This window comes from Indicator indicator, chromosome 41 (assembly GCF_027791375.1).
Source record: "Indicator indicator isolate 239-I01 chromosome 41, UM_Iind_1.1, whole genome shotgun sequence".
NCBI lineage: Eukaryota > Metazoa > Chordata > Aves > Piciformes > Indicatoridae > Indicator > Indicator indicator.
Genome location: NC_072050.1, coordinates 434,589 through 450,965, shown reverse-complemented (window position 1 = coordinate 450,965; position 16,377 = coordinate 434,589). Strand labels below are relative to the sequence as shown.

At 64.8% G+C, this 16,377-nt stretch overlaps 1 protein-coding gene across 1 annotated transcript; it reads left to right on the top strand.

Moving 5' to 3' along the window:
• The first annotated feature begins 8,622 nt into the window (after window positions 1-8,622).
• Window positions 8,623-15,686, top strand: STAT6 (signal transducer and activator of transcription 6). The gene is made up of 21 exons (XM_054397147.1): window positions 8,623-8,738; window positions 9,104-9,242; window positions 11,083-11,166; window positions 11,255-11,372; window positions 11,485-11,522; window positions 11,680-11,828; window positions 11,955-12,086; window positions 12,206-12,394; window positions 12,473-12,560; window positions 12,658-12,780; window positions 12,916-13,008; window positions 13,155-13,361; window positions 13,438-13,532; window positions 13,651-13,787; window positions 13,882-14,028; window positions 14,225-14,294; window positions 14,534-14,641; window positions 14,739-14,840; window positions 14,943-15,023; window positions 15,287-15,427; window positions 15,509-15,686. The coding sequence occupies exons 1-21, from the start codon at window positions 8,623-8,625 to the stop codon at window positions 15,684-15,686; spliced, it is 2,535 nt and encodes an 844-aa protein (XP_054253122.1).
• The last annotated feature ends 691 nt before the right edge of the window (window positions 15,687-16,377 follow it).

Here is a 16,377-nt window from a genome sequence, read left to right as displayed (position 1 = left end):
GTCTTTTCCCACCTAAACGGTGGGAGAAGAAAGGGGACAGCAAAATGTCCCCAAACCTCACCCTAACCATGGCTCGAGTCTCTGGCCTTCTCCAGGCCATTCCCATGGGGATGGGGGGAGAGAAGAGGGAACCAGATCGGAGCCCCCCCCTTTTCTGCTTTACAAGGGGAAAAAAAGGGAAAATCGCCGCCGTGCCCGGCACGCTGAGGCGTCACAAGGAACTTCTCCAGCGCCCTTCCCGGCGCGCTGGCTACCAGCTCCCCCCGCACTGCCCAGAGCAGCCCCTCAGCACCGTCGTGCCCAGTCCAGCGGCACTGACGGGCACCAAGAAACTATTTACTGGGTCAACTGGTACCAGCGAGGATGAGATGTGGGCAGCTCGGTGAAACAGGGCTGCGAGGGGTGGCCGGAGAGATGGACGGGCGGACAACCAGACAGACGGGCAGCAGGACAGACGGACGAGCTGCCCCATCCCCGGGCAAACATTTGCCCGGTGCCACCGAACTCGGCAGCCAGGTTGTTGCGGCTCCAGAAGCGGCTGCGGTTACGCAAGAGGGGGAGCGAGGAGGGGCTGTCATGAGTGTCCCCACGGAGCAGAGGGGAGTCCCCCAGCACCACCCTCCCCTCGTCCTTGGCCCCCTCAACAGCGCCGAGCTCCAACTTTGCTGCTTGGCTGCAGGGAGAACTTTGGATTGCAAAAGAAAAGGGGCTGGGAGGGGGCTGAGAGTCACCGGCATGGGGCAGAAAGGGAAGAAAATGGGGAGCGGGAGCGAGCAGCCCCCACGGCTGCGGATTTTTGGGGGGGAGTGGGGGGTGGAGTGGGAGGACGGGGCCGGGGCTGGCGGGGGCGCGGACAGGCCGCATCCATGCACTGCGGCGCAGGAAAGGGCCGAGCCCGCTCCCGGTAAACCCCCCCACACCCCCCTTCCCGGTGCTCCCCTCGGTGCTCCCCCCGCAACGCGGCGGGGCCGGGCAGCGCCCGCTCTGCTTTGTCACGGCGGCGGCGCGGCGCCTCCCGCCCCCCTTCCTCGGCCCCGCTGAACGGAGCCCGGCTGCTCCGGGGCCGCGCTATCCCCCTCTTTACTCCTTCCCACCCCAGCCTCGGTGTCCCGGTCGCCCCCGGGACTCACCTTCGAGGGCGCTGGCGGCGGGGGCGGCCAGCACGGCCAGCAGGCACCCGGCGAGGGGCAGCAGCGGCCCCATCCCGGCGGCTCGGTGGCAGCGGCAGCGGAGACAGCGGCGGCGGCGGCTCCTCACGCCGTGCTGCCCGCGGGGCGGCGCGTCCCGGGCCCGCGCACCGACATCCGCGGCGGGAGGAGGAGGCGGGGGAGGGAGCGACGGGACGGGACGGGGCGGGCGGAACCCTCCGGGGCTGGGAGGAGGAGAAGGCGGCGGTGCCGGAGGGGGGGGGGGGGAGGGGGCGGTGGCGGTGGGAGGGGAGGGAACGGGAGGGGTAGGGGGAGCGTGGACGGGGGTAGAGGTGGGGGGGCTGCGCGCGCCTCCGCGGCGACGGAGGAAGGGATGGAGCGCGCGCCGCCGCCCGCTTGACGTCACCGGGCTCGAGCCGCCGCCGCCGCCGGAGCCGCCGCCGCTGTGCGCGAGGCAAAGGGAGGGGGCCGGGGGGGCGAGTTTGGGGAGGGGGGAAGGCGGGGATGGAAAGGGGGGGGGGGGGGAGTCCTGTGCGCATGCGCCTGTGGGCAGGGGTAAGGAAAGGGATGGGGTGGGCAGGGGTAGGGAGAGGCGAGGAATGGTCATGGGATGGGGATGGCATCGGGACGGAATGGGCAAGGGTATGGTTGTAGGATGTGCTGTGTGGGTATGGAATGGCATGGGTAGGGGACGGGTATGGTGTGGGTACTGTGTGGGTATGGCACAGGCATGCAGCGGTATGGTTGGAGCAGGGGTATGGATAGGGACGCGGCTCTCAGCTGGCACCGGAACATCGCTGTCCCTGCAGGAACATCTCGTCCTGCCCTGGACGTTTGGCTCTGGGTCTCCAGCACCACAGACTGCGGTTTTTTGGGATCACAGAAACAGGACTAGGTTGGAAGAAAACACCTCCCAGGTCACCGAGTCCAACCTTCAGCCCAACACCACCACAGCCATCAAGCCATGTTCCCCAGTGCCAGGTCTGCTTGGCACCAGTTCAACAGGCCCTGGAGATCCAGCTGGCTCAGACCACTCTGTCCCTCCTGCAGCCGCCCCATGGTGACCCCAGGAGAGCCCTTGGTCACCCCCTGCCACCGCAGCTGTGGCAGTGACCTCAGAGCCAGTGCCCTGACGTCATGACCAGAGCCATGATGCCATTCATCTGCCACTTCTCACCATGCCACTGCCATGCCATGTCCACGCCACTGCTGTGCCACTGCCTGCTGGGGGCTGAGCCACGAGCTGGGGGGGGGGGGGCAGGGGGGAGCAGGGTGGGCACCCAGCATTGGGCAGCTCCCTGCAACCCTGCCGATGATGTCATCTGCTGAAACAATGACATCACAGGCCCACCCCACCCTGCTGAGGCAGCAGTGCTGGCGAGGGGGGCTCCATAGGGGGGATGTTGTTTTGGGCTGCTGCTGGGCCAGATGCTTGGGAGGAAGGTCCAGATGTTCCCAGGAAGTCACCCCTGTGGAAGGGTCGAGGTGGGGGTCACAGGCAGGGGATGCCCCAGGGAACATGGGGGGCCCCAAAGGGCCACTCTGTTCCCCACCCCCCCTCGCTGCACCAGAGGCCCCAGAGCTTGCGCAAGGCCCTTGGCACAGAGGTGGCCGGCGCGGCTCTGGCCACGCTTGCCAGGATTCCTCCCACGCATGGCCCCCAGCCAGCCCCCCCCTCCCCACACGCCCCCTGTCTTATGGGTCCTGCCTGGCCCTGCTGTCCCCCCCTCTAGGGTACCTCAATCCCCCCCCAAAGCTGGCAGCACAAAGGCCATTGCCCATCACCAGCCCCTCGCACCCCCAGAGCTTTTTCCTTCGGGGGGACTCCTTGCAGATGTGGGAGGCTGGGGAAGGGCTGCTCCAAACCCACCACCCCCCTCCGGCACCGGGCAGTGAGTGGGGGTCTGTCGAAAGCCCCCCCGAGCACACAGGCTGCCAGGGCTCATCCCGGCTGGAGTGATGGATGGGGAGGATGCCCTTGCTTGGGTCACCCTGAAGGGGGCTTAGCAGGGCCGGGAAGCCCCTTCTCACCTCCCTCCGCTCAGGGATGCTGATCAGCCCCGAACCGCCGCAGGATGCGGCTGCCTGCGGCTGGGGCTGCCCCACACCGCGGCGGGGTGGAGGATGTCAGACCTCCCGGGTTACTGGGACGAAGCTCTTCTGGTGCTCATAAGAGCCCCGAGCACAGCGGGTTCATGGGGAGGAGCGACGGGGGCGGGGGGAACGAAGGGACCTGATTCCGGGGCTGTGGAGCCCGCGGGTTCCCCCAAGGCCGGCCTCGCAGTCTCGGGACCGAGTCCCCCATCCTAAGATCGGTTCCGCCGCTCCGTGACCAGCCCCGCACCAGCCTCCCGAACCGGCCCCACCGACCCAATATCGACTACCCCCAAGGCCTGAACCTCTGCTACGGCCCCGGTCCACTCCTCCCTCCGGTGTTGCGGGCGATGCTGCAGCGCCCCCTGGCGCCTCCGGGATGACCTTTCCCGGTGCGGGTGTCGTTCTCTGTGTGTGCCCACCAAGGACCTTCCCGGGGCAAGCAACGCCCCCTACTCAAGCCCTGGGTACCTCCATGAAACGAGCACTCCCTAAAATAACCGGTACGCCCCCGGGGACTCCGCTCACGCCCCGGGGCCGGTCTGGTAGACCCGAAGGTAATTCACACCGCAGGATGGGGGCTCAGACGGTGGTGTGCAACCTAGGATCTCCCCTGTTCTGTGGGTTTAGGGGTGCTTGGCACACACCCTTAGCAAAGGAGCTGGGGCGGGAGGGGGCATGCGGAGAGCTGCCCTGGTCCAGGACCGACCCGAGGGTATCCTTGGCGGAGAGGGACTGGGACAGCACTTGTGGGGAAGGGGGACAGATGTAGGGCAGGAGCAGGGCTGGGTGGCAGATGTGGAGCAGGTGAGGGGGTACGGGGGGGCAGGGGGGGCAGATACGGGACGGATGGGGAGCAGATATGGGGTAGGAGCAATGGGGGGTGGTGTGGGGCAGGCAGGAAGGCACCAGTTGGGCTGTCATGAGTTGGGGTGAACACAGTGGCTGAGTATCAGACACGGATCGTGGAAGGTCCGTGGGTGCCGCAGCCCGGCGGCTGAGCCGGGTCCGGGTCGCGATCGCGGTCCCGGGGAGCCTCCGAGCCGCGTTCGGTGCCGCCGTGGCCACCTCCCCACCCCTGCCCGCTCGTCTCCTCCCCTTTCCGGCGCTCAGCACTTCCCGCCGGAGAGGGGCAGCCCCGGAGCCGGTCCGGCCACGCCTGCCGCCGCCGTTTCTGCCGCCATGGAGTGAGGGGCCGCGGGCCCGGCCTGACCCGGCCGCCCCCCGCCCAGCCGCCCGGCCGCTCGTCCTCCAGCGGCGACTCCCCCCAGGTAACGGCGCGGCGAGGGGCACAGGGCCCTTCCGTCACCGCACCCCAAAGAAGGGGGAACCGGGCGGGGCCGGAGGAGGGAGGAGTGGAGGGGTGTCGGTGGGGGTCCAGCCGCGGCAGCCCCCCCGGGAGCTCAGGGCTTCCTCGGCACCGATCCGATCCCGGGGTCTCGGTCCCGGAGGTCGCGGGGGCCGGCGGTGACAGCGGGACTGCTGCGGGGTCCCCGAGGTCTCGGGGGGGAGAGGAGGGGTGTGGGGGAACGGCGAGTGTCTGGTGGTCTGGTCGCCCACTGAGGGCTGCTCAAGGTGTGAGGCGGTCCTCTCTACAGCTGCAGGGCTATGGTCGTGGGCAGGAGTCCAGACAAACCCCCCCCTGGTAGATGAGTTTGGGTCTCTCGAGGGGAGCAGAGCAATATCCAGCCCTGGCACTGGCCGGGACGTGCCCTCGCTGGGATATTTTGGGGTGGGGAGGTTGTACCGGAGCCCGGGCAGGTGCCCTACTTGCAAGCATCAAGGCGGTGGCGGCAATGGCACAGCCCAGCCCGGTGCCCAGCTGGGCTGGCAAACCCAAAGTCCACAACACCCAGCTGCCAGGTGGGTGCAGCTGCGGGCACCCTGGTGTCTGGGAACAGAGGGTGCGTGGCATGAAGCAAAAGTGCTCGGTGAGGGCCGTGATGGAGGGCGCTGGACCCTCTCCTCCTGGTCGCCATAGGTGGGACTTCGTCCCAGGTCCTGGGGTGGGAGCTCGGGGCTGGATCCAGCTCGGATTCCTCGGTGTGAGTCACGCTGGAGCCGGGGCAGGAGCTGGCCCAGCTCCTCTTCCTCCGAAGCGGAAGAGCTTTCACTGCCCGCGGTGGCGGCCCCCCTGCAGGCTCCGGGGTGTCCCCCCGTGGTGCCCTCCCCACCCCCAACCCCCACCTCCCCCGCCAAGAGTGCTAAGCAGCAGTGGCTTCCCCAGCACCCCCAGGGAAACTGCGGCATGTTGAGGGGCAGTGAAGGCTCTTGGGTTCCATCCCCACGGCTGGCAGGAGGCAAAGCCACGGCAGAGCTCAAGTGTCTTGAGTGTCAAGTGCTGCAAAACCTCTGAGCATCCGTCCCTGGGAAAGCCCCAGGGAAATCTCTGCCTGGCACCTGGGAGGATGAGGAGGGTGTGGAGGGACACGTGTGCCCACAGCCTGCCAGCCCCAGCTCTTTCCCCACCCTGCCAGCTTCTGGCAGTGGACTGGGAAATCACCGAGGGCAGAGGAGAGCTGGCCAGGACTCATGCTCCAGGTCCCTCAAGCATGGGGTGGGGAGAGGTGGCCCCAGGGGTGGGGGACCGCGGGCTGAGGAAGTGCCGGTGAGGAATGAGCAACCGCCGCGAGGTGCTCCGGGCACGGTGACTTGGGCCCCCGGTGCCCCTGACTGGGCTTCCCGGTGCCCCATGAGCAGGCAAAACCTGTTCAGGGTGCATGGATGTCACCAACCCCCCCTTGCACCCAGGTTCCTCCTGCCCAACCCCCTGACCTTGGGTACTCACCAAGGAAGCAAAACGGTTGCAGGAGGGAGGAAGTGAAAACGTTTGGGAATGGGGAGTGAGCAGGGGGCGTGGAGCACACACAGGGTGGCTGCCCCCGCTCCCTGAGGGCCATATTCTGCCCTGCCATCGAGCCGATGATGCCTCCACAGGCAGCTGGAACCTCACTGCTGCTCAGGGCTTTGACCTGGGTGTCCCTGGCCACATCTTGACAGCTTGCTGCCATGGAACTGGGTCCAGTTCTGGGCTCCCCAGATCAAAAAGGGCAGGAACTGCTTGAGAGGGCACAGCAAAGGGCTGTGAAGGTGCTGAGGGTACTGGGACACCTCTGATGAGGAAAAGCTGAGGGGCTTGGGGCTTTTTAGCCTGGAGAAGAGCAGCCTGAGGGGGGATCTCATCACTGCTGATCAATACTCAAGGGCTGGGTGCCAGGAGGATAGGGCCAGGCTTGTGTCAGTGGTGCCCAATGACAGGGCAAGAAGTGATGGGCACAGACTTGACCATAGGAAGTTCCATCTAAACGTGACGAGGAGCTTCTTGACTTTGAGGGTGGTGGAGCTCTGGAGCACGCTGCCCAGGAGGTGGCAGTCTCCAGGACCCAGGGCATGGCTGACCTGAAGGAGCTGCTGTGAGTAATGCCAGGAGGGGACGAACCTGCCCCCCACCCTGCCCCAAGCTCCAATGTTGTGCCCTGAGCTGGTGGGAACTGGGAGCTGAGGAGGAGGAGGAGCATGGCATCTCCTTCAGCCTCTCACAGATTCAGGCATGCCCAGCTGATGTTCAGCCAGCACCTGCCAGCCAGGGCCAGGCAGAAATACAGGTTTGAGTGGGGGGTGGGGGTGAGGAGGATGAGGATCAGAGCAGGAGGATGTTCTTCCCACCTGCCTTGGTTCCCAGCAGCGGTGATCTCAGCAGGGTACAGCTGGGTAGCGCTGGGGGTGTTCCCCACCATGCACTGACCCCTACAAGTAAACCCAAACCCTGGGTTGAGCTCTGCAGTAGGAGAAGGGTCTGGAGAGCAGGGCTGGGGAGGAGCCTGAGGTGGTCAGGGACTGGCACAGGCTGCCCAGGGAGGTGGCAGAGTCGCCATCCCTGGAGGGGTTCACGATCTGTTTGCTCTGGCCAGCACACCTCAGTCAAAAGCGGCTTGGTGGCCTGGCCTGCCGTGGGGTCAGGCTTCCATCCACCACAGCTCCTCGCTAGGGTGGCACCCGGGGCTGTACCAAGCTGCCCTGCTCAGCAACACCGTCGGGGTGGTCACAGGGGCGGCCGAGGCCGTGCCGCGGCTGTGCCGGGGCTGCCTTGCTGCCTGCCGGCCTCCTGCCCTCGCCTGCTTCCTCCGCGGCTCCGGCAGCTCCTCCTCCGCCCTGGGCTGCGGCGCCGCCGCCCGGAGTTGTCACACGTGACGGCCGCCGGTCGCTGCCGGGGACGGGAAGCGCCGCGGCTGAAGGAGCTGCTGGCCCCGGCCCCCTGGCTGGGTGGCTGCAGCGCTCTGTGCAGCAGCGCTCTGTGCCCGCTGTGGAGTCCGGGCTCTGCCCTGCCTGGTGCTGGGGAAGCTGGCAGCGAGGTGCAGCTGTGACCCCTCCCAGCTGGCATCGAAGGGACCAGGCTGTGGTGAGGGGCAGGAAGGTGAGAGCATGGTGAAGAGGAAGGGGCACGGGGTGGGCAGGAGGGGACATGGGGTGAGTAAGCTGAGCACGGTGTGGGCAGAATGGACGTGGCATGTACTGGAGGAGGCATAGCATGGGCAGAGAGGGCCTGGCATGGGCAGAATGGCACAGGCAAGCTGCTGGCACTGCTAGGGGCTGGGGCCAGGCGGGGGGGGCAGACAGTCAGGGCTGTAGTATTCGGCTGAAGGAGGTGGCTGTGCCCTCCCCATCCCAGGCCTTCCCTCTGGATTTTCCCATCTACGTCCTCATTCCAGTCCTCCTCCTGCCTCCCCATGAACTCTGGAGCCTCCCATTCCAGGGGGGCTGGGGCATCCCTAAAGAAGTTGCCTTCCTTTGGGGGGCAACCGGGCTGTCTCAGGAGTGACGCCCCCAGCAGAGAGCCTTGACAGGCTCTGGGGTCTCACTCTGCCTGCTCCTGGTGCCTGTCCCTCTGCCTGCATGACCCAGGGTGGGAGGTGCAGGGATTCCCTGGAAATTTGGGAAACTGAGCCAGCAGTAGGTTGCTCTCTGCCCAGGATTGCCCAAGAGGCTGCTCCTGGGTTGGGCTTCCTGCTCCTCCTGCTCCTCAGCTGTCCTGATCCCCCCAAGCAGCAGGTTGGGACAGGGGAGGGATGGGTGTCAGCTCTTCACCCACCTTCCTGGAGGATTCATGGATTCATGGAATGGGTTGGGCTGGAAGGCACTTGAAGCTCATCCAGCTCCAACCCCCTGCCATGGGCAGGGACACCTCCCACCAGCCCAGGTTGTTCCAGGCCTTGAACACCTCCAGGGAGGGGGTAGCCACAACCTCCCTGGGCTTCCTGTGCCAGTGTCTCACCTGGAGCTGGGCAGAGTGCTGGGGGCTCTGGGTGTCGCACCCACCACAGTGCCCAGGCTGCCCTGCTCCTGCCCCCGTCTCGTTCCTCTGCAGGTGGCAGTTCCCAAGATGTCCCTCTGGAGCATTGTGTCCCAGCTGCCAGCAGAGCAGTTCTGTGGCCTCTTTGCAGAGTTCCCTCGCAGCCTGCGCTGCCTCCTGGCTGACTGGCTGGAGAACCAGCCCTGGTGAGTGCCACCAGTGCCCTTGGCACCCCCTTTGCCATGGCTCCCCACCACCCACAGCATCCAGCAGGTGTGGGCAGAGGTGGGTGCCAGGGCATGGTGTGGGTCCTGCCCCTGGGGAGGAGGAACCCCCTGGGGTTACTGCTGGGAAGCAGCTCCACAGAGAAGGAGCTGGCAGTGCTGGAGCACAGCAAGGTGCCCATGAGCCAGCAACCTGCCCTAGTGGCCAAGAAGGCTCCAAGGGTGTCCTGAGGGCATTCAGAAGAGTGTGGCCAGCAGGGCAAGGGATGGTGGGAAGGGGAATGAGCCTGGGACTTGGATCTGCAGGAGGATTCCTGTCGGTTCACCCAATCCTTACCCCTCTCCAGGGAGTTCATCAGTGGCTCAGATGCCTTCTGCACCAGCATGGCCAGGGGGCTGCTCTCAGCCATGGTGGAGAAGCTCCACAGCATTGCCAGCAGTGAGGGGCAACAGGGGCAGATCCTCCAGCAAGTCAGCAGCATCGAGGTAGGCAGGGGCTGGGCACAGGGACCCCCGGGGGCTGGCCAGGTGCAGGGACCCTCGGGGCTGTGTCGTGCCAAGAGAGGTTTCATAGATTCATGGTATGGGTTGGGTTGGAAGAGACCTCCAAGGTCATGCAATTCCAACCCCCCTGCCAGAGCAGGTTGCACAGGAGGGCATCCAGGTGGGTTTGGAATGACTCCAGAGATGGAGACTCCACCACCTGCCCCAGGGCTCCAGCACCCTCAAAGTAAAGAAGTTCCTCCTCATGCTGAGATGAAACCTCTTATGTTCAGTAATTCCTCTTCCTGGTCTGGGGACCCTAACCCCATGGAGACCCTCCTGAGTGCATCAGGCCCCCACCTTGGCTCTGCTTGCTCCAGCTGCCAGCACCCAGGTGGCCTCTGCACCAAATGTTCCTCATTTTCTGTTCCAGCTTCTGACTTCTCCCCTGTGCTGCATTTCCTCCTGCCTGGGGCATGCTCAGCTGGGTGTCCTCTCCTGGGCTCTTTCTCTCCTCCAGGTCTGTCTGAGCTGTCCTGGTGTCCTCTCCTGGGCTCTTTCTCTCCTCCAGGTCTGTCTGAGCTGCTCTGTCGCTCTTCCACCCTCTGACCTCAGATCCATCCCCTGTGCTCTGTCTCCTGCCAGCCATGCTCTCAGCATAAGGACTGAGGGCTGCCTGCCCCCAGGGCCCTGTTTGGGGTGAGAACCTTGCTTTTTGGGTAACCTTTTTAATCTACAACACAGGGGGGGCGGGGGTCAGCTTTAGTCATGACTTCTGGGGCATGTGGGGGGGGGAACTTTCCCAAGCGTGGTTAGGAAAACACAGAGATGACTCAGCCTGGGGGTGGGTTGAAGAAGTTCAAGAGGAGCCACGCTGCCATGCCCACCAGCCCTCAGAACCCTCCTTTCTCTTCTTGCTGTTTGGAGGGGCTGCCCCCCAAAGGGAGGGGAGGCACTGCCTGTGGGTTCTGCCACATGGGTGGTGGGGCCTGTGTGCTGTCCCACACCATGGCTGAAGGCAGGGCTTGGGGTCAGGGGAGAACTGGTTGGTGGGACCCCAAACCTGGGCCCTTCACCCCCTGGACACCCTGGGGCTGGCAGGGATTGTCCCTGGGGGCAAGTCCTGAGGGTCTGGGGGGTGTCAGTCATGGAGCTGCCTCCTGGCCAGCACAGGAAGCCTCTGGGCCACCAGCCATGCTGTGTGGTGTAGGTCAGCACTGAGCTCTGCTGCTGTTTTGGGAAGTAGCTAAATTGGGAAGCACGCAAGGGCCGGAGGAGCTGGCACAGGGAGCCAGAACCAGCAAGGAAATTCCTCTCCCTGGCCTGGGTGGGAAGCTTTGAGCCACACAGCCTGGGGCAGGTGGGAGAATCTGCCCTGGGTGTCAGGGCAGGAGGAGATGCAGAAAGAGAGAATTAGCTTTGGGTTGAGTTGTGAGTCTTTGGGGGTTTCTAATCTGAGGCTGATTCAAGGTTTGTTCACACACAGCTTGAAGTGGTTTTAAGCTGGAAATCAGCCCAGTGGTGACCTGTGGCCATAGCAGCACAGAGTGGGTTGGATTGGAAGGGACCTTCAGGATCCCCCAGCTCCAACCCCCTGCCATGGGCAGGGACACCTCCACCAGCCCAGGTTGCTCAAGGCCTCATCCAGCCTGGCCCTGAGCACCTCCAGGGAAGGGGCAGTCACAGCCTCCCTGGGCAACCTGTGCCAACGTCTCCCCACCCTCACTGTAAAGAAACTTCATGGTCATGAAACCCCAGGGGTGTTATGGTGGGAAGGGGGCCCCAAAAGGTGCTGGGAGGGGGCTGGGGTGTCCTGCCCTGCTGACCCCCTGGCTCCTGGCAGAACATCTACCGGCAGGACCCTCTGCGCCTGGTGGCCGTCCTGAAAGCCATCCTGGAGGGGGAGAAGGCTGCGGTGCTCAAGAGGGTGCGTGGTCCCTGTTCCCCCCGCCCCGGGCACCCAAGGCATGGGGCCAGCACCAGACCCCCACTCACCCTGCTCTGCTCTGCCCCAGGACCACCACCTGCCCCTTAGCTTCCACCGGCGCCAGGAGGAGCTGAAGTTTGGGCTGGGGCTGCAGCGGCTGCAGCACCGCATCCACGAGGTCCAGGCACTGCTGGATGGCCCCAGAGGTGAGGGGCAGGGCCGGGGGTGGGGGTCTGCCATAGGGTGTGGTGGGGGTGGTGTGACCCCCCCCATGGAGTGCTGGGTGGCAGACATCTCACCCCCATCCTTCCTCCACAGCCTCCCCGCAACTGAAGACAGAAATGAAGCCCCTGGAAGTGAGTGAGGGGCTCTGGGGTTGAACCAGCTCTGAGGCTGGGGGCAGAGCAGGGCTGAGGGTTTGGGTGCCCTAGGGTGGGGTGAGTGTAGGGCTGTGGTCTCTGCCCCGTGGAGGACAGTGCAATGCAGAGCCCCATGGCTGGTGCCGCCCCACAGGATCTACCCAGCCTGATCCTGGAGGCTGTGAAGGAGCTGGAGGCAGCCAAGCAGCAGGTCCTGAAGAGGATCCAAATCTGGAAGAGGCAGCAGCAGCTGGCAGGGAATGGAGCCCCCTTCGAGGAGAACCTGGCCCCGCTGCAGAAGAGGTGAGGTGGCACTGGGCAGAGGTGGGGGACCCGGAGCCATCCCCCCATCTTGAGGGGCTCTGGGAGGGTAGTGCCCTGGCTCTGCTGCAGCTGAAGGTGCCCCTTGCCCTGTGGCTCCCTCGGCAGATGCGAGAGCCTGGTCGAGGTTTACTTCCAGCTGCACCAGCAAGTGATGGCAGCCAGTGCAGAGCTGGGACCTGAGCTCCTGCCCAGGCTGCTGGAGAGGTTCGATGAGGTCCTGTCCAGCCTGGTAAAGAGGTGAGGGGCTGGGAGAACCTGGAGGGCAAGGGGTGAGGGGGTCTGCAAGATGCTGGTGGCAGAGCTGCTGGGGGTGCTGTGCTGTGCTGGCCACCACCCTTCCCCCTCTTGTCCCCCAGCTCCTTCCTGGTGGAGAAGCAGCCCCCACAGGTGCTGAAGACCCAGACCAAGTTCCAGGCCAGTGTCCGGTTCCTCCTGGGGCCGCAGCTGCTGAAGGCTTCGGCCAAGCCCTACCTGGTGCGGGCAGAGATGGTGACAGAGAAGCAGGCACGGGAGCTGGCACTCAGCACCAGCAGCAGTGTCCTGAGGTGAGCAGCCGGGGGGCCCCCGTGGGGGCTTGGGGCTACTACAGCTCCCTGCCGACCTGACCCCCTCGCTCTGCCCAGCGAGAGCACCGGGGAGATCATGCACAACGTGGTGGCCCTGGAGACCAACCCCACCAGTGGCACCTGCTGTGCCAACTTCAAGAACGTGGTGAGTGCCACCAGCAAGGGGCTCTGCTGGGGGGGCTGGGGGTGGGCTGGGGTCCCCCAGGCTTGCCCAAGGATGGTGCTGAGCTCCCTCTCTCCAGCTGCTGAAGAAGATCAAACGCTGCGAGCGGAAGGGCTCCGAGTCGGTGACGGAGGAGAAATGTGCAGTGCTGTTCAGCACCAGCCTGGCACTCAGCCCTGCCAACCTCTCAGTCCACCTCCAGGTACCACCTTCCCCTCAGGGATGCCCCAGCCCTGTCCCAGACAGCTCTGTGTAGAGCCCTGAGACGGTCCTGGCATAGCTCCTGCTTTACTCGGGGTGGCCTCAAGGCTGAGGGGGGACCACACTCTGCCCCCAGACCCTGTCCCTGCCCATCGTGGTCATCGTGCACGGGAACCAGGACAACAATGCCAAGGCCACGGTGCTGTGGGACAATGCCTTCTCCGAGATCGTGAGTGCCATGCTGCTGGGGAGGGCACAGGGACAGGGAGGGAGGGAGCTGCTGGGACTGCAGGGTCGGGAGCAGCCTCCATGCTGGAGCTTGAACTCCAGGATGCAGTGGAGCCCCTGCCCTGGTGCCATCTGGCCCTGCCACAGGACCGGGTGCCCTTCGTGGTGGCCGAGCGAGTGCCCTGGGAGAAGATGTGCGACACACTGAACCTCAAGTTCATGGCAGAGGTGCAGACCACGAAGGGGCTGCTCAAGGAGCACTACTTCTTCCTGGCCCAGAAGATCTTTAATGACCACAATGCCAGCTTCGAGGACTTCCAGAGCCGCAGCGTCTCGTGGGCCCAGTTCAACAAGGTGCCCAGGAGGGCTGGGCAGGGTGGGAAGGGACCTGGGCAGCCCAGGGGAGCCTCACTCCTTCTCTCTGCCCCAGGAGATCCTTCCTGGCCGGGGCTTCACCTTCTGGCAGTGGTTTGATGGAGTTCTGGACCTCACCAAGAGGTGCCTCAAGAATTACTGGTCAGACCGGTGAGTGCCCAGGGGCTGAGTGGGCTTTTGGTGGCCTCTCCGAGGGCAGGCCTGGGGAGTCCTAGTGCCAGCCCTGCGCCCTGGCACTGCCCCACGCTCCGTCTGCCTGTCCCTGCAGGCTGATCATTGGCTTCATCAGCAAGCAGTATGTCTGCAAGCTGCTGAGCACCCAGCCCCAGGGCACCTTCCTGCTGCGCTTCAGTGACTCGGAGCTCGGCGGCGTCACCATCGCCCACCTCATCCGTGGCCAGGACGGTGAGGGCACTGCTGGGGGATGCCAGCCCGGCCTGGGCACCTCGGGCATCAGGGGGACAGCAGGGTGGAGCCCTGGGCTGTGTCTCCTCCACAGGGTCCAGCCAAGTGGAGAACATCCAACCCTTCTCTGCCAAGGACTTGTCCATCCGGTGCCTTGGGGACCGCATCCGTGACCTGGGGCAGCTCCGCAACCTCTACCCCAACATCCCCAAGGACCAGGCCTTTGGCAGCCACTACAACAGTGAGTGGTTGGCAGCAGAGATGGGGCCTGGGCAGTTGCCCCCCACCAGCAAGTAGGGGCCGGGTTTGGGGGGTTTGGGTCCCACCCAGGCCCTGTTGGCCCCAAAGCTTGTAGGAGGGTGAGAGGTGGCAGAGGGTTGGCACAGCGTGGCCCCGTGGGGGGTGGTGCTCCATGGATGCTTCTCCTTCCCGAGCAGAGGAGCAGATGGGCAAGGATGGCCGCGGCTACGTCTCTGCCACCATCAAGATGACAGTGGAAAGCGAAAGGTGGGTGAGAGGCTGTGACAGTGCCCAAGCTGTGCCAGGCCAGAGCTTGCCCAGACCTTGCTGGGCTGACCTGTGCTTCACTACTGGGCAGGGACATTCCTGATTGGGCAGGCTGGGGCTGTGCTTGTGAGGCAGGAATGCCCCAAGCTGCAGCAGTGTGCCAGCAAGCACTGGGGTGCCCATGTGGGTCTGGCAGAGCAGCTCCTGCCCATGCTGATGGAGGTGGTTCCTTTTCACAGGGATCAGCAGCTCCAGAGTGCTCCAGGGGCAGCCCCAGAGCCCACCCCAGCGTTCAACCTGCCCCTGCTGCAGCCTGAGAGCCTGCAGTCAGTTCTCAGCCCCATCTGGTGAGTGCCCAGCTCTGTGCTAGCTATGCCCTGGACTGAGGTGGGGGCCGTGGTGAATGCCTCACGGATGTCACCCCCCCCTTGTCTGCACTTGCAGCCCCCCTGCTCCCTTCTGCCCTCAGCCCATCCCTCCAGGCTACCCCACAGCTGAGAGCAACATCACCATGATGGGCCCCGAAGGCCTTGGATCCTTCCCCAGGTAGGAGCAATGTCAGCTGGGGGCACAGTGCTGCCCCTGGGCATGGCCAGGGGGGTGCAGTGTGTGTGTGTCCCCTCCAAGCCCTCCTGCCTCTCCTTGCAGCACCTCACCGATGCTCTCCCCGTCCCTGCTCCCAGACCCGGCGCTGCCCCAGCACCCAGACCTCAGCTTTGGGAACCCCATGTAAGGCCCTGGCATGGGGCTGGCAAGGGGCACCCTGCCATGCCCCTACCCCTTCTTCCCTGGGCAAGCAAGCCCACAGGGGACCTTCCCCAGCTGCCCTGTGCTCTGCACTATTGGTGCTCCCTACAGGGAGACCCCCAGTCCCCCCCAACCCAAACACTTCCCTCCCATGCCTTGGGGAACACAAAGCACTCCAGGGGCAGGGAGGTGGTGCCCCACGGCCTACATCTGCATGCCCCCCCCCCCTTTTTTTTGCCCCCCAGGCCCTTCATGCCCAACCAGTACCTGAGAGAGGAAGCCCCACAGATGCTGCCTGGAGGCCCCTCTCAGGAGCCTGGGGACGAGGAGATGCCTGAGCTGCCTCCATTCCCCTTGGAGCCAGCCCTGCAGAGCTCCCCACGGTGGTAAGCATTGGGGGGGGGCAGTCAGCAAGGGGTTTTGAGGGAGGCTGCCCTGAGTCATCCCCCCCCTGCCTCTCTCCCCAGGATGCCACCCAGCATGGACCTGGTGCCTGGCCCGGACTTGGACTCCTTCCTGGGCATCCCCCTGTGCCCCCCTTTCGTGCCCTCCCCGCAGCGCAGTGGCTACCCCCCCCCAAGCGCTGCTGCCTGGGGGCTGGGGGAGGCTCGGTGGGACGACAGCGTCCGGCCAGGGCATGCCTGAGGGGGCTCGGGGGAGTACATTGGACTGTGACCCCCCCCCCACAGCCTTGTCTGGGCTCCTGGACTTGATCCTTGTGCTGGGATGAAGCTCTGGCAGGGGAGGGGGGTTGGAATTTTTGGGGGAATAGCACTTTGGATAACATTCTGATCCTCTCCCAGCCCTGTGCAAATGCAGCACTTTGGAGTACAGAGCTGCTGCTGGGGTCCACAGGGAAGGGGTGCAGGCATTGTGGGGTGCCCACAGCCCACACCATGAGTCACCCATGGGGTCAGGAGGTGGCAGTAGGCAACATGCTGGGGTGGAGGTGCCAGGGCTGGAGGATGGGGGTGCACCATGACCCCCTGCAGTGGCTGGGGGACACAATGCCCACAGGGACCCTTCAGACACCCATGGCTGGCACTTACTTTGGGGTATGTGAGGTGCCAACCCCTCCCCTCTTCCCAAGAGGGGGGGCTGCGGCAGGGAGAGGGAAGCTGGGAGGTGGGGGGGGAGGCATGGGGGCAGGAAAATAAGCCATAAAATAAAGTTTTATTCCAAAATAACAAAATAAATAATCTACTGTACACAGTACAAAGGAAGAGTTGCTAATGCTCTAAAAAGACACCACACAGTCCTAAGGGGGGGACAGTGACAGGGGGGAGGGACCCCGGGGCTGGGCACAGGGCAGGGGAAAGGCAGGAGGCACCCCAAG

Excerpts from the sequence above, each read along its gene's own strand:
- STAT6 (XM_054397147.1), top strand. The coding sequence starts at position 8,623 with ATGTCCCTCTGGAGCATTGTGTCCCAGCTGCCAGCAGAGCAGTTCTGT. Across the intron at positions 9,243-11,082 it reads AGCAAGTCAGCAGCATCGAG|AACATCTACCGGCAGGACCC; the intron begins GTAGGCAGGGGC and ends GGCTCCTGGCAG. Across the intron at positions 11,373-11,484 it reads ACTGCTGGATGGCCCCAGAG|CCTCCCCGCAACTGAAGACA; the intron begins GTGAGGGGCAGG and ends CTTCCTCCACAG.